General features: G+C 36.5%; 1 protein-coding gene across 1 annotated transcript; it reads left to right on the top strand.

Moving 5' to 3' along the window:
* The first annotated feature begins 268 nt into the window (after positions 1 to 268).
* Positions 269 to 13,901, top strand: LOC135074958 (uncharacterized). The gene is made up of 16 exons (XM_063969324.1): positions 269 to 393; positions 563 to 577; positions 1,332 to 1,467; positions 1,705 to 1,857; positions 2,539 to 2,663; positions 2,956 to 3,067; positions 3,613 to 3,700; positions 3,855 to 3,915; positions 4,259 to 4,387; positions 4,810 to 4,912; positions 5,831 to 5,946; positions 6,176 to 6,267; positions 6,395 to 6,490; positions 6,997 to 7,193; positions 7,318 to 7,470; positions 13,691 to 13,901. The coding sequence occupies exons 1-16, from the start codon at positions 386 to 388 to the stop codon at positions 13,853 to 13,855; spliced, it is 1,749 nt and encodes a 582-aa protein (XP_063825394.1). The 5' UTR covers positions 269 to 385; the 3' UTR covers positions 13,856 to 13,901.
* The last annotated feature ends 4,090 nt before the right edge of the window (positions 13,902 to 17,991 follow it).

The following is a 17,991-nucleotide window of genomic DNA, read 5'->3' as shown; positions in this document are numbered from 1 at the left end:
AATGCATTGGTTAACTAAATTAGGCTGAGTTGCACCACCTTACTTTAACCGTGACTATAATGATAACCGGTGCATTTTGTATGGAGTTTAACAGATTTTTGACGTTTGTCAAAGTTAAAGTAAGATGGTGCAATCTAGCTGTTTTAACTACGATAAATAAAATCTGATGAAACCTCGTTATTGCTATATCATAGAAAAACCTCTGCACTACATAATTAAAAAAACATAATTCTATTCTAGTTCCTAATTTGAAATTGATAACCAATTTTGACCTGACATTTCGATTCTGTTGAAAATAATTTTCGTTCTGATAAGTTCGCGGGTAATGTGTCCCTTTTAGTAATAGTATAATTATAAGAATTTATAAGAATACTACAACTACAACATGGGAAAGTAAGTATTTGTGTAATATTTATGATGATTTTAAAAATAAAATTGAAATACTGTATTAATGTTTTTCGTATAAAACAATGTTTTAAAACTGACAACTCGCCACGTCGTTTTAATTTTGTTCATTGTTGTTTTTAATTTTTATTCAAAATTATTTCATCTGTACTTTCAGGTGGTGGTCAAAACTGTAAGTATTGCCTGTATTTATATCATGTACCTTCGGGATACTAAATATTTCTACTTTTTTACGTAAATGCTACGCGGTAATAAATAATCTTACATCCTCCAGTTTCTTGACGATGTCACACTTGTTCTGTACAACTTTAGTTATTAGGATCAGAGTAATTTTCACGTTCTCTACGAAACATTTGCACCGTATTTACCACCATAGCACTTGCTATACCTATTTTTAACTTATTAAAATTGTACTGTGTACCTAGTCTTTCTTGAATTGAATCTAGCGCTCAATTTCTGCTGTGAGAATGATTTAGGTGATATAATAATGTCCAACATTGTCTGAATCATAATTTCTAAGACTGTGTAAATCGCAAAGTAGTTAAGTTACATAGAGCAAGAATGCCGTTAATATTTCATTAAGTTCTACTGTCCACAAACAAAATTATGTTTTTATGTAAGTTCTAAACGCATACACCAAGCGTACAATGACCGATACGCGTAGAGTTAACTGAGCACCTGGCAGCTGTGACGTCACATCAACACTCTGAGGGCTGAGTGTGAGTTTATATCAAACGCGCTCACGCGCGAAGGAATGCAACTCAGCGATTTGTCACTAAGACTTGACGCATTCCAGCGAGGTGCACAGTTGGCTCGATCGAACTTTAGTACGCTCCGCGCTATCGTGGACAGTGGCGCTTAATTAAGTTGATGATGATGAGTGCACACTGAGTCTTATTTTAATTAAATGATGCAATACACTACAGCTTGGGTCGCGACCAACGTGAGGCGATTAAAGGACCAGTTCCCAGGCTCCGTAATATCGTCGTGAACAACTTTAGAGGAATACTAGGTGTAATAGTGCCAATTGCAGTGTTGTCATGGCAACCAAAGAAGGATGTGGTAAGTTTTTGTCTTTGATTTTATTAGATGTTAGCATCACATAAAAATACATGCTTATAATGGTCCTTTTGATCCCACGTCTATTAATGTAGAAAAGAGTTAATACTTTAGTGCTACAGATCAATACACATACAGAGCAATATTGATGACTAACCTTAATTTTTAAAATTTACTCATGAAAAAAACATAGTCACCCTTATTTTTGTGCCTAGTATAAGGGTTCTTTGATTTTTCCAGCACAATATCACGGTGCAATGCATGTGGATGTGGATGTTCTGGTTCTTCTTGATACAGCCGATAGCCGTGCCGTGCACCGCTATGATCCCCATCTTCATACTGCCCATGTGCGGAGTGATGTCTACCATGGATACGGCCAAATGCTATTTCAATGTGAGTAACGAAGCACTTATACTTCGGACAAGTCTCAAGGCGGGATGACAACTGCATAGAACGACTGGTCGTCTAAGGAAAAGTCGAAGGAACCCGATCGCGTGGCAGGTCACCAATGCGCTGGACCGACCAAGTGAAATCGGCAGTGGGAGACGGCGTATGTGACTGCACTAGACAGTGTGCCAATAGACAGAGATGGCGGGAGATCGTGCGGAGAGTTGTATCCACCTCTACAACCGATGTGAACAACGCCTCAACGTGACCACGACCGCTCTGTCAAGAGCGTAACGAATAAGAAGAAGAACGTAGCACATCTCTGTAGCGAAACTAGAGGCATCAACTCTGTCGAGTTTACTGCGCGCCTCGTTGGAATGCAACTCTCCCTCGCACTCACCCGCACATCTCGCGTTCACCACGTTCGTACCAGTGTCGATGTGACGTCATGGCCGCCCGGTGCGCAGTTAACTCGACCGGGTTGTAAGCGCTCTTGTTCTCAACTTTAAATTACCTGTAAATTAAGATTTTTGGTTGCATGGTAATTGAAAAAAGTAGTTGACAAAAATGTGACGTTGCAGGCTAGTATCGCCATACAAAATCTATGGGATGGTCTCGTTTTGACAGTTTTAAAAGTATGTCAACTGAATTGGTGGAATAACCTATTTAATCCAATTTGTATTTCAGGAAGGTGTAGCTTTATTTATGCTGGCCTCAATGCTTGTGTTGCTATGGAACAATTCGGGTTTTGATCGCCGCATAGCTCTGTGTTTCTTGACTTCCGGAGACGCTTGTCAGTTTTCTGGTAAAAGGTACGAGCTAATGATAAATTTCTTAACTATAAAATGGTAGTAAGTATAAAGTATTCACAAACGATGCTTGCATAAGTGAAGCAGCAACGTTATGCGAATTCGGAGTTCGGACGCACAGCGTTGAATAGACCTCTTTGATTGGTTCATGTGTGTCACTCCGCCTTTCAAGTATCGTCTATGCTATGATAGGTTTTTGGGATCCTGTGCGTCCACGCGCACTGCGAGACCTCATAGTAATGTTTGTGAATACGGGTGTCCGTTTAAATGATAAACTCCAATCTCTTTGCTACAGACTGGTGTTCAAGTGTAGTATGGCGGCATATATCCTTTCGATGTTCTCCAATCGCCTGATCGTTTCTTCTACGTTGACTCAATATATCACACCAATATTTCTGAACTTGCAGGTATTTTTTTTTCTATTTATTACTCTTACCCGTTTAATGCAACCTTATAGCTCTTAAGTGCGTCTTCAAATTAGACGCTTAAGGTAACACTGCAGTGACGCCACTGTGCCTCGCTTTCCGCGCCACTACTAGTTTCCATACAATATCTAGAAGCGCAACAGCCGTATGTTATTATCACACTGTCACTATGGTAGTGGCGCTGCAACTGCGCATCTAAAATTGTATGAAAACTATGGGTGGTGCAGCAAGCGCGCCACAATGCTGCTACTGCAGCGCTTCCTCACGCGTCTAATTTGAAGGCGCCCTAATTAGACGTCAAGAGACGAACGTTTGTCTTCCGTTTGCAGGACCGCACACTAAAAATTGTATTACAACTGCGTTGGAATAAAAATGACAATCAATTACCAACAGCGTGCGGCCTCGCAAACGCACGACTGACGTTCTGCTCAAAACACCTATTTTGATGATGATGATGATTGAAATATCTTTAAAAAAAGTTATTGTTTTTGTTAAATACAAAAAGGTTACTTTTTATCGCTTTTCAGTCGTCATACGGAAAATCTGGTGCTGAACCAAACTTTGACGAGATGCGGTGTATTATAAACAACGCCATTCAAACTTCGTCATCGATTGGTGGGTACAAACTATTTAATACGTTATTTCCTTTTAATTAAAAGCCATTATATTTATACCGTAGACAATTGTAAATTATGTTGAACTTTGGTTATTTGGAATAAAGACAAATTCAGTTTTTAAAGTGATTTTCAACTTTGCTTTTTTGTTTTAGGAAGTATTGCAATCTTACATTCAGCGTACGCAACACTTGTATTCAAAGCTGTGTGGTGCGAGTAAGTAGTTTCAAACTTAATAACATCATAAAAAATTATATTAATTTCAAGACTATGAAAGACGAAGGTATTTTTTAAAAAAAACCCAAAAACTAGAGGTGTTTTTGCCTAAATAGGCTTTAGAAAATATTAGATTCGTATTTTTTATGTTCTTTCATAATTAAATAATAACAGTGCTACAGCAATTTGAAACGGCGTGTTCCGTAACTCACGCCTATGTAGATTTTTTCTATATACTGTAATTAGTCGATTATGAAAAAAATGAAAAAATACGTGTCTAATATTTTAATACCCAGTCATCATCCCAATTAAAGAATAATAATATCCCCAATTTCTTTTCTAGTGCTTCACCTGAAGCTGGAAAGGAGTACCCGGACGTTTTCAACTATTTGCAGTACTCTGCCTACGCATTCCCTGTTTCTGTTGTAATGTTTATGTTCAACGTCTGCTATCACATGTTACTCGTCAACATGTAAGTTCAACATCAACGAAAGGCGCAGCGTGTGACATCCACCCACAAGGTGGACAGACGACCTCTAAAGGTAGCAGAAGGCGCTGGGTGTAGGCCCCTGCCAATCGATTAGGCTAGAAATCAATGGGGGAAGCCTATGTTCAGCAGTGGACATTCTGTGGCTTAAATGATGATGATAAAAACAAAGTTTTGAATGTTGGCCCTCGGCCTTTTGATCTCATGAAGGGTGTGGTTCATCAGCAAAAGAACAAATTGTAATTCTAAATTCACTTCGGTGTTTTTTGCAGTACTTACTTTGCTCAGTAAAGAGATTTTGAATTAACTGTCACAAATTTTACTTTGTCTAGGCCATACGCCCTTTGCTTGCACATAAAATAAAGGAATCAAAATAATGATTGTAATAATATTCTTTCCCTTTTTAGTTTTGTCCGAAAACCCATGTCTGCTGGAACTATGAATGAAGTACGCACAAATATAATGAAGCTGAAGGATAGTGTTCCAAAAAGGGTGACTTTACATGAAAAGGTAAGTGTTTTTATAGACGAGCGGCTCATAGCCGACGGCAGTGGCAACGGCAGCCGTCGCCACGTCAACGACAGCAAAAAAAAATAATCAAAAAAGTTGTAGCTGTCTCTTTGTACAGGGTGCGACAAGCTACAACTGCAGCTAACGCCTCCTGTCGGCGGCAGTTGTCGGCGTGACGACGGCTGCCGTCGACGAGTCGACAGCTGCCGTAAAAAAATGGCGACAGCTGCCGTTGCCACTGCCATCGGCTATGAGCCGCTCGTGTATAAGAAGCCTAAGTCGTACAGACGACAGCACATCAGACCATACTTGTTGTTGCAATATCGCCCCTATTACAATGTAAAATAAAATAGTGTTTAGCTTGACATGCTATCGTCCATCAAATGGGTATTTGCCACCACTCCCCAATAATTCTAAAGCACAACTTTTTAAAAAGGCACTTCATTCTGGTCTTTAAAACTTAATTAATTTTAAATTACCTGTAATTACTTAACATTTTTGATTGCATTCTAATTGAAAAAGGTAGTTTAATCGAGTTGAACAAATTGTGACGTCCGTGGCTAGTAAGTATTGCCATACAAAATCTATGGGAGAGTCTCGTTTTGACAGTTTTAAAATGAGGGTTTTCGATAATTTTTTATAATGAGGGTTTTCGCGAATGAAAGATCCGCTAGATGGCGGGACGTGGATGTGGGGTCTGACTGCTGCATGATTGGTGGATTTTGACATATTATCTGTCAATGTCATGTCAAAATTAACCAATCGTGCAGCATTTGGATTTTGGACCTCGCGTCTACGTATTGCCATTTGGCGGATTTTTCATTCGCGAAAACCCTCCTTGATTGGTGGTGGCAAATACCCTATTGCATGGCTTTGCACACACTTGGCCATTTATTTCTATCAAAATATTGCTTGCAGCTGACCGTGTTCTTCTCTCTATTCTCATTGTTAATCCTTTTCGTGCGATGGAATAAATACCAAGATCCAGGATGGGCTCAATACAATCTGCAAGCTGGTGCTGAAAAAGTACCTTTGTAAGTTTTTTTATTTAAAATTCTGGAAATTTGATGATTTAGTTCTACCTAATTTTGATAGTCCATTATGTAGCCTTATTGGGAAACGTATTTTCCGTATAATCTGTATACTTTCCGATTTGTGTAGTTTTCCACCAAGACGGATATTTCGTAAAATATGTTCATTTCGTTATTTGCACATCTCTCCGATCGGATTCGTTTTTGTTCATTGTTTTCTTCTTAATTTCAGTGTCAAAGATGCATGTGTAGCTGCTATATTTGTTGTGGCCTTGCACATTTTGCCGAAAAGCTTTAATTTTTGGCAGTTCGTTAGTGTGGATAGTAAGTAAATTGAAATCTAAGTAAAAGCATACTCATCTGATATTATAAATAATTATGACTGAGATATTGTCTCAAGTACCACAGTAATATTTGTGTAACTTATTACGATCAATTTTGTATTTTTTAGAAAAAAGCGAATTGAAAGATCTGAAACCTGAATCTGCGATTCTTTGGTGGAGATTTGTTGACAAGAACATTAACTATGGATACTTTTTCATATGCGGTAAGTTCTAATAAAACTCGGATACATAGTACATAATTTTGAAGGATTTGCTACACTGGATGCGTTCTGTGGTTTTGGTCAATATTTACAACTCGATGGAGTTAACTGCGCACCTCGCTGGAATACGTCATCCACTAAGGCCCAGAACAGACGGTGAAACTGAAACCAACTGCAACGAAACTGCAACTAGTCGCGTCATGTGTGGTCTCTCAACGGACGCTATGGCAGAAACTTAGATGCAACTCAAAAGTAACTAGCAGTTGCAGTTTCGTTGCAGTTGCGTTTCACCGTCTGTTCTGGGCCTTACCCACACACTTCCCCGCGTTTGCCTTGTCCGTATCAGATCGTATCACGGCTGCCAGGTGCGCAGTTAACGTTGATTGTTTTTAATAAAATTTTAAACATGACTATTTCATTATTGGGTGTTCCGTAAATGAAACTTAAAGAATAGGTTTAGTTCTTATTTTAGTCTAGTTAAGTTATTTAAGTAGGTACCATTCTTTCAGGAGCGGCTATAGCCATAAATAAGTCGGCCAGGGACAGCGGCCTTGGTAAAATTTTGGCAGAAAACTTTGGCAAAGATTTTACGTCACCAAGCTGGTGTGTGGGACTGTTTTTAGTTTGCCTTATTACTTGTATATTGGCAAACTTTATGACTGGATGCGCTGCTCTTGTGTGCATTTTACCATTTGTAATTAATATGGTATGTACATAATTTAAACCTGCTGTAGTTAATCATAATTATTATAATGTTAGTCATAATTCAATGGTCTAAAAAAACCCCAGAATCTAAATGGGTGTCAGTAATTTTAGTATAATTCTTTCAGAGCGTGAGTCCAGCACCAGTCCCATGGCAGGGCAAACTGTATTTAGCGGCATTGGGTGTAGGAGTGGGCTCATCACTAGGGTTTATGTTGCCTTTTCTGTATACACCTGCGTATTTTTGTCACTATACAGGAAAAGTACCAGTTTTAAAAATGGTGAGTTATTTGTATCTATTGTTCGTTCATGTTGTATAATACTTAGTCTGCATGCACGAAACTGGCGACGGCCAAGCGATGGCGGAGCGATCCGACGGTGGAGCGGCGACGATGAGATGTAGTATAAATTGCGATCGCCCCGCTCCGCCGCCGTCCATTTCGTGCGCGTCATCATTTAGACTAGGCGCAGACCATCAATTTTTAGTTGGCCGATAGTTGGGCCCGATTTTAATTTGTATGAAGAATCGGCCAAATCGAATCTGCGTAATGTGCGCACTTCCATACATACCTATACTGATCAACAGCCCGACTAAACTATCGGCCGACGAAAAATCGATGGTCTGCGCCTAGGCTTACACTATTTTGTTGTATGCATTTTTCTTACCACAAAATTGGTGTATAATTTGATCTAAGTGTTAATTTTTAGATGATTTACCCTAAATAACCTGAAAATTAAATAATGATTCCTTATCACTGGCGGCGTTTACCCGTGGTCCCCCCAACATGTCCCCCTGGTGGGTCCACGGGTAATTTTTTTTACCCGTTGTCCCACCGTTCTGAACAGTTTTTGCCAGTGGGTCTACGGGTAATTTATTTTAACCATAGTCCCACCGCACAGTGGTAAACGTTGCATGTCACCTCATATTCTTGGAAAAAAATCGATAAAATAAAATAGAAAGTCTATTCTTTTTTACATCAATTTTAATTAAAAAATAATTGGAAATAAAGTATTTTGTTTTGACAAACAAAATACTTTGTGAATGTAATAGGATAAAAATGCATGTTGTTTTGTGATTAGTAGATTTAATTTAAAAAAATATATTTGTGTCAAGATTTAGTAACAAATCATAAAGAAGAACGGTCATCTGTGACCCAGGCCCGATAGAAACGAGACATACCTCAGATTTTTTGTCATGTCTTAATTAGTTAAATTATATATTTTTTTATATTCGAAATCTATGTATAACACCAACATATTTCCCTATGTTTTTGTTCAGGCGTTATACAAAAACTAATACAAAATGCCTATTTATCACCAAAATTGGCAATGATATTTGTAAATGTATGTACCTAAATGTCTATTACAGCTGCTATGGAATGTATCTAGGTGACCTGGAGATACAGCCGGATTATACAGGGTAGAAACGAGAGATTACAAAATCCAAAAATTCTTTTTGAGCACTTTAGTACTAGATGATGTCCAGGGTCCTGATGATGGAGTCAGGAGGTGGCTTTAGGAATTCCTAAACGAAACGGTGGAAACTTATCGAGTTTGTGTTCTTATCGAGTTTGGGTTCGTTGGATTTGTCTTTTCAAGCACTTTGGTGCTAAATTGTATTGTAATTGTACCAAGGCTCTGAGATTGAGATACAACTAAAGAGTGTAAAATAAAATTATAATAAAAAAAAAAACTTTTACAATCCAAGCTTTTATTCTGAAATGCAGTTGTACTAAAACGAAAAAAAAAATTGTACTTATGTTGTTCAAATAATTTCAAAAGCTTGTAGTAAACATAAAAGAGGAATAAATTCCATTCGCGATACAAGCTTTCGAAATTATTTGAACCTTGCATACAATTATTTTTTTCGTTTTATTATCACGTGTTAACGCATTAACGATTAACGTTAACTTGCGTTAAATCTTCTGAAATTTAACGTTTTAACGTTTAACGAAATTAATTTTTTTTTTAGTAACGGATTAACGATTAACGAAGTTAAATATTTGATTAACGGTGCCCAGCTATGCATTTAGGTATATACATTTACCAATTTTGGTGATAAATAGGCATTTTGTATTAGTTTTTGTATAACGCCTGAACAAAAACAAAGGATAATATTTTGGTGTTATAGATAGACTTCGAATATAAAAATATATAATTTAACTCATTGACACGACAAAAAAAATTGAGGTATGTCTCGTTTCTGTCGGGTCTGGGTTTTTTTGTATGGGGCGTGACCGTTCTTCTTTACGACCATAAAATGTATGCGTCTCGACTGAGGCGTACAAAATGATTGATTATTATACAGGGTGTTAGGTAAATGGGTTTAGAGGCCGATACTAGCCCATGTCAACATGTGCATATAAATGGTATGGTGAAGTCAAAAAATTCAATATCATCTATTTCATAATTTTAATTTTCATACAAATCTGATTTTATAAATTTTATTTTGTATGAAAATTAAAAAAAAATAAATTATCACATCACTGACTTCACCATACCATTTATATGCATAACAAAATGTTAATATGGGCTAGTGTTGGCTTATAAACCCATTTACCTAACACCCTGTATAAATAGGTAGGTACTTGTAATTTATTTTTATAAAAAAAAGAGCGCTTACTTACTGTTTAAAAAACAACACATCGTCCGTTTATTACTGTGGCACATTCGCGACACCCCCGACTTTTGCATGTCGAGCGCATACCGAGATTTGAATTTCGAAGGAAAGCTCGCGTCTCGTCCATTTATACCTATGAAGTTACAATACTGTATGATAGTACTACCGTGTCCAAATGCTGCATGATTGGTTATTTTTGACATGACATTGACGGATAGATATGTCAATCACGCAGCATTTTTTGGACCTCCCGTTTACGTATTGCCATCTGGCGGATTTTTCAATCGCGAAAACCCTCATTGAAAAGTCAGTCCTTAGTAGGTGAACATTGAAGTCCCCGCCCGTAGCACAAGCCGGGAGAGAGTTTCTTACTTTTTATGAGTTTTTCACTTAAGGCTTGGTATTTCTGCTAAAGTAGGTATTTCGCGCTGTCAAAATCTGCGCGCGCAATACTTCGCCGAAGACAGCGCGCCAAAGAGCTCTCGCGGCTACACAGTATAGAAATACCAGTTGGTTAGGTTAGGTTGACTTCCTTCCGTTCAAGCGTCACACTCACAGCACTTTCTAATACAAATCATATCCAAGTGATACAAATTAAAACAACTTTCAGAATTTTTGGGAATATATTTTAGAATCGAATAAATATAAAATATAACTGCCAAAGTAAACACGGTTCAAAGAGGCGTGGCGTCACCCGACCTTCCGGAATTTTCAAGATTACGTCACCCGACCTATCGTTAGGTCCTCGGGAGCTTGAGCGATTGGAAAAACATTTTATGATCAGTTACTCTTAGTAGCGATTATTTAGAGCTTGGATAATAAATTATAGTTGTTGCAATTCACGAAACTTTGCATGTGGTTAATTACATTAATCAGTACACGCATCAATTTTGTTCAGTCTTTTTGTTTATTAATAAATAAAAATATCATACTAAAATTGCATACATATTTTTTTGTATTGGTCTGGGTGTTTTCTTTCCATAATTTATGTATAACGTATATACGGGGCTCTGTATTGAAAATCACTATGAGCATCACACGCGGTTACCTGCCGCAGGCACCCGCTCTGAGCACTCATGGGAATTTATGCAGAGGTCGCTAGAGTTTGACTTTGAGCTTTGTTTATAGTCATTACGAAGCAGATTTTGATGGGAAACTGCACTGTCTTGAATTCGAAAGGGTAATTTGACGGTGTTAGGGGAATTCTAGGAATAAATGCAGAGCCTCCTCATTGAAATTGAGACATTTCAATTTGAGATTTCACTTGACATTGATTGCAATCTGACATGGATTTTTCAAACACTTGTAAAAATAAAAAGTAATTAAATCAAAAGCAGTAAGACTCCCAAAATAACTTTCTACCCCTTTTACACGTTTGTCGTAAATTATAATATTAAGGAATTGTTAAGCAAAATTTCAAGCAGATTGAACCAAATAATCACTGTCCCATACAAACTTTGCCCCCTTATTTCACCCCCTTCATTTCTTGACCCCATTTCGGAAAATCGGATGCCTACGTCATACAAAGAACACACCTTCCAACTTTCAGGTCTCTAGGATATCCGTCAGTCATTTTGGACTAAGCATTTTTATTAGTTGTCCAATACTCTATCGTTCCAGGTATGTCATTGACAGGAGGGCGCTACTATCTTAATGGGTTATTTATTAGTCCCAACTTTATACCACTTGACATTTCAGAATCGTTTGACTTTAGATACCTAAGCGATTTGATATTCAGAGTCCCTTAATGAAATCAAGTTCTAAAATAACTTGAGGTGTTGTACCCGATCAAGCTTTTCATTGCAGGACAGTTAAATAGTTTTATTATTAGTTTCTTCTTTAAGTCTTGATTTGTCAGAGTAGGTAAAGGCTCCATGAGAGCAAAATTTAGCTTTATAATAGTTTTTATTTTTTTTCTTGAAATATTTGACGCCTTGTAATCTCTCGTTAATATAGGTCCACACAAATAAAGAATGTTTGACTTCGACTTTAATAATTATGCTCTTACATAATTAGAATAATATAAGAATAAGAATTTTTCGGTTTTTATATAAGGTGTTATTTTTTTAACTGATCATATTTTACCAACACATCCTATTACCCCCTATTGGGTTAGTAGTAGTTTCGCACGATTTTCCTTCGCACGAATATGCGAAACGTCCCCTTTCAATAATAATTTTTTTTAGTAGGCGTTTCGCCCGGATGTATTAGAAGTATTAAAATCGCGTGCGAATCGACTCTTTTTTGAACTAGTAGTATGCGATTACTAGTTCTCAAAGGGGTCGATTCGCACCCGTTCGATTGTGAAAACCAAACTAATATATTTACTGTAAGTAAATGCTAAATAGTAAATATTAGTTTGGATTGTGAATATCCTATCCTACTATAATATTATAAAGGCGAAAGTTCGGATGTCTGGATGTCATGATGTCTGGATGTTTGTTACTCTTTCACGCAAAAATTACTGTACGGATTTTGTTGAAACTTTATAGTATTATTGTTTATAACCCAGATTAACATATAGGCTAACTTATGACGATATGTGACAAATAAATTTCAATAAATAAATAAGACGTGTCTAAAAAGCGAACTCTACCTATCGTCATTGGTTAAAATCTACAGCGCTGGACAAACTACTGTATGACGTTCGTAAATATTCATTCGGGGGAAGCCGTGAAACGCCATCTATCAACATGATATCTAACGGGGGTAAAACGAGGTCCACGCGAACGAAGTCGCGGGCGGCCGCTATTTTATAATAGGTAGCGCGGGCGGCCGCTATTTTATAATAGGTAGCTTTCCCTCCGCAACCTTATTGGTATTCCATGTATGTGTCTTTTAACTGATTTCTGTTAAACATTTCATGTAAAATTTGTCCAGTTATAACTCCATTTACATCTGCATCTGTAAACAAGGGTTCATGTTCTCCAGCCCAGATGCCGAGTAAACAGAATCGTCTTTCAGTGACGTGCAGCTGCCCCTATATTTGACCCTCTGACCTAATTTTTTATTATTTATTTGTATCTGTGTGCTCTTCTAATAAGTGTAAGACGATTGTATGTAGGTACTATTAATATGTAATTTTAACTCATTGGTTTTGTCTCATATTTAAGGAATTTACTATGTATCATGAGTTGAGTCTTCGTTTAAAAGGATGCGAACGATTTAAATTTCAATAGGTAGACAAAATTGATAATTCTTAATTATCAAATAATTTAGCTTTCTCCAGTAACACTGATATTATTATACTGTGACTCATCAAAGTCATCATTGTCAAAAATATTGACAAATCGCGAACTGTCACGTCCAAAAAACTGACACGCGTCCGTCCTCCGTAAGCGCCACCGCGCGACTGATTGAGATTGTCCAAGCCGTCATGGACGATTTTTTCCACATTTTTTAACATAGTAACTAAATAAGACGCAATATAAAAATTCCATCCGTTAAAAGCCCTCAAGTTATTTCTGAACTTTAGTTTAGTAAAAGATTTAGAATCTCAAATCGCTTATTTTAAAAATAAAACCATAATTAGAAAACGAATAGAGGTAACTTTGGGAATTTATTCTATCGAGTCAACTTCATCAAATCGTGTTTCCATCCGTTAATAGCCCTAGAAAATATCCTCAACTATGCCCAATAAAAATCTTAGCCTTTAATTTTACTGTTTAGTACCTCAAAAATGAAAAATGAAAACCTCATTTTCGCCATTTTCTCTGCTACCCGGCCTTAATATCTCCTATTGGCCTATCCTGTCACTGCGATCTCCTATTGGCCTATCCTGTCACTGCGAGAAAGTATGACATGGGAGTCCAGTACTTAGATTACCGGCAATATAATGCCGGTAACTGCACAGATGTTCAGAAGTTTTTTTTTGTTCGCAGATAAAATATTCATTTTTAAGTGTCTGGGGGTGTTGTGCAATATTGTGGTTTTCTCTGTGTTATTGGGCTCCATACCTGTGGGATCCAAATGACAATGGCATATTGCCAGTCGCCGCACCAGCCTCCGGAAGCACCACGACGACCACCGAAGCTGTTGCTCCCTAACTCAAATTTAAGTTATTTTCATCTAATAAAAAAAAATACATTTCTACTGATTTTATTTCTTTTTTCTCAGAATGTTATGTTGACAGAACAAACGGGATTTTTCTTTCTGACGATACCCCTGTGGTATCGTGGGTTTTTAATGTTTAACACTTCAGACACACGATACCCCCCAAGGGTACCTCCGATCCTTTAGTAGTTTTGGGGATTTCTCAAAATGGGGAGTTAGCTAAATGGCGATATAAAGTACAATAGTGTATTTATGCATAATTTAATCAAGTTAATGAAATGGGGATCACTCATAGACCCAATACACTGAACTGTCCCACCCGTGACATTGACAGGGGGCGCCACCGTCAATACCGGATCGCTGGTTCCGATTTTTTCCTTGTTGGAAACTTTGTTGAACGATGGTGACGCCCCCCATGTGCATGTGGATTGAGTGATCCTTGCTTCAATCTTAACAAAAATCGAGGAAGTTTTACTTAAAATATGTTAAAACATTGCGATGAAGTTAAAAAAATTGTTAAACCTAAGATAAAAATGTTATGGCCAATAAATAGGAGCACTCATACCGCACGCTTTAAGAAAACGTCAACATGTTTATTTCAGAAAATAAAGCCTTTCCACTTCTTTTTATAGTATAGAAAAATTGTTAAGAATATGTTAAAACTATTAACAAATTCAGAAATTCCTTGCACGTCCCGTTCCAAAGTTATGACGATTATTTAGGATCACTCACACCGCACACGGGCCGTACGAGTGCTCTTCAAAATAATGACTTTTTATTAATAAATACGTTTTATTTCCGTTGGGAAATGTGTGCAAACTGACGAGCGAATTTGTTAAAGAATAAGTGTGACAAAAATTAAAAGCTGAAGGAAGAAATTAACCTTTATTCTTTCCTCCAATATGCCGTGTGAGTGATCCTTACTTTTACCTCTGTCTGCTCATATGTAGTTCGTAGGCAGACTGAGATAGTATCTAAAATTATATGATCAAACGAACTTACCAAGTGAAGTTCGATCTGAATTATCCTGTTTTCGCCGAAGAGATTTATTTTACCGTGTAGTACCCCTGTACGACAAGCCAATCCGTACACAATATTCAGCGTAGTAGTAGTAAAAAACAAAAGAGCGGGCAACCCCACCCCTACCACGCTGTGGGCTCGGTGTCCGAGCGGTCTCATTATATTTAGAGAAGAGATGACATTGACGTTTACCTCCAGGGAAGAAGATATAGAAATCTTCGGGTTGGGAGGGACCTTAAATCTCTTCGGCGAAAACAGGATAATTCAGATCGAACTTCACTTGGTAAGTTCGTTTGATCATATAATTATCCTGTTTTCGCCTCCGAGATTTATTTTACCGTGTAGATGTTTAGAGCATGGATCAATGTCCATGTTAAATGGTTAAGAGAGTAAATGTCAATGTACTAAATACATAATAAAGCAATATTTTTGTATTATAATCGTATTGCATCACTTATTCATAACAATAACAAGTATCACGGTCTCAACAAGATTTTGTTCATTATAGAGTATTATTATATACATTTATTTGTACTTCTATTAACTGTTAAGTACGACTACTGATTGTAAAAAGTTGCCAAGACAGTTGACAGAGCATCCTGTCTATCCAGCACACTGGCTAATTGTGTCAACGTTGACAGCGGCGCAAACCGCAGGCAATACTGCCGCGTGTCGCGTGCTGTGTGGGCCGAACACCCTCGTGTCGACACTCCTTTCCTATTATGTATTTATCCAGTTTCATCTCTGAACTGAGCTTGACGACGATAGTGGTTAACACCGAATCGATCACAGTGACTGCAAGGCTAACAGCTGATTGTTGTAAAATATAAGCTCACTTGCATTTTAATTAAATAAATAAATAATGTGGTTAATTAAAACTTATTAATTTATTTGGATACAGTTTGACCAGTATTCCAAAACAGTATTAATTTGGATTCCAAGTAACACTGTTGCGAGAAAAAAGTTTGGTTTCTATTTAATAGCACCTTTTAATAGCAATCTTTTGATTCTTGAAACCTGACCTATAAATAATTATATATTTCAATAAATTATATGATTTCACTAACGATATTGCTAAGCGGTGGTTATTTAATGTTATTATAGGATGCACCCGACTTTAGAATATGCTAAGAAAATAGAGTAAGGTAGGTACAATGATGTAATTGAGCATTGTAAAAATATTTATTTGTCAGTCATTTGGTGTAGTGGTTTCGAAACTGACTACTATGCCGAGAGGTCCCGGGTTCGATCCCCGGCCGGGCAGAAATTGAATTGATACATTTTAATTTCTGTGATGGGTCTAGGTGTTACTATGTAAGTATAATATGTACTTATGTATATAAAACGGTATTTAAGTATGTTTATATCCGTTGTCTAAGACCCATAGCTTTGCTCAGTTTGGGACTAGGAGCGTAGTGTAAAATGTCGAAGGAAGGATATTTATTTATTATTTGCGGAGTGTATAGCGGAGTCTGGTACGTTTTGTTTGATCCACGACTGCCAAATACAAAACTCACTGCCAAGGAAAGGTAAGCTTAAATGGGCAATAATTATGGTACTACTGATGTACCTGTTGCCCCAGCATTCTATTTTTTTATTTTTTATTTATTTATTTTTTAGTGAAAAAACGTATTAACGTCTAAAAAAAAATGTTCGCCATTCTAATTCATGTTAATCGTGTAGAAATCTCTACGCCAGACGATAAAATATGAATTATGACTAAATGTCAAACAAAGTTCAAGAAACAAAAAATAGGTTTATGTCATGTACTGAAACCAAAGCGTCTAACATTTTCTGAGACAATATTAAGCCAAGCTCCTACTCCGTGTCTTTATTCAGACACCTTGATTCAGTCAGCTTCAGTATTATGACTGTGATGATTGAATTTTTATAATCATGTTAAGAAAAAATAACAAAATACTAATTCTCAATTTATACTTCATAGAAAGGGAAGAAAGACTCATTCATTATTATGAGTTTGTGGCAGCGTTATCGATTCGTAAAATAATATCGCATTATTTTTTGGTATTATTAAAAAATGTCCTTAATCTAAACTAAAGGTTACAAGTAGTGGTAGTACTGGTAGGTACCTACATAATACATAGTTTATTTTATGTGGTTGATTCGTTCTTTGACTGACCAAAGTCCACTAGTCCGGTTGTTATTACAAGCGGCCCGATTTCTTTTTTGATGCGTCAATAATTTTCTATTACATTGATTACAATGTAATTATTATTGTGTTATATTTATCGAGTATACTCGTAGTTATTATCGCTTTAACGCATAATAAGATACTTTGCTTGTCTAAAAGATTTAGCAAGATAAAAAATGATTCAATGTATTTCATGATGTCGCATCTCTTCTTATGAGAATTCTAACGTTATACATAAATAATTTATACAAACCAATTGTAAAACAGTACATGAAGTTAAAACTGACCTTTTTTTTTTTTTTAGTAAATAAATAATAATAATTATGATGAAGCCTTACTTTGTAAGACTATCAATAGTATTATTAGCATTAATCATACATTGATTAGTAGGTACAAACCTACATAACAATGTTTTTCCAATACAAGAAAAAAAAATGACGTCATCTTATGTACCGATACCGATACAGTTTAAGGAAGCTCTTAGATTTTATCTATTATTTATAGATACAAGCTGGTGAGACGTCATGAATAAAAAAATAAACTTTGTAAAAATATCAGGGCTAAAGAAAGGCCGCAAAGAGACAAACAAAAATGTTGCCTGTTTGTTCAGATACAAAACAAACATCCGTTAAAATAAGACCATAATTCTATTTGCTTTTCAGTGGCTATCGTGTTTATGTAATAAACATATATTAATAAGTTTCTTTAAACCATAAATGAATCTTTTGTTAAAAGTTTAATTGCGGTTAAAATATCATCCCTTTTGAAATGCTTAAACCACGTAAACTTTGTTTAGCATCTTATATAAACGCTATCTAAGTCCACCATCTAGGAACATTTTTTTTATTTTTTTTAACAAGTGGGTAATCTCAGAATGTACTCGTGTCGACGGATGCGATTAAGAATATTCTTAATATCAACGTCTCTGCGCCGACGTGTATAATTATTTGTTATGTA

Source organism: Ostrinia nubilalis, chromosome 9 (genome assembly GCF_963855985.1).
Source record: "Ostrinia nubilalis chromosome 9, ilOstNubi1.1, whole genome shotgun sequence".
Lineage (NCBI taxonomy): Eukaryota > Metazoa > Arthropoda > Insecta > Lepidoptera > Crambidae > Ostrinia > Ostrinia nubilalis.
Note: the sequence above shows the minus strand (reverse complement) of the source record. Positions and strands in the feature narration are given on the sequence as shown.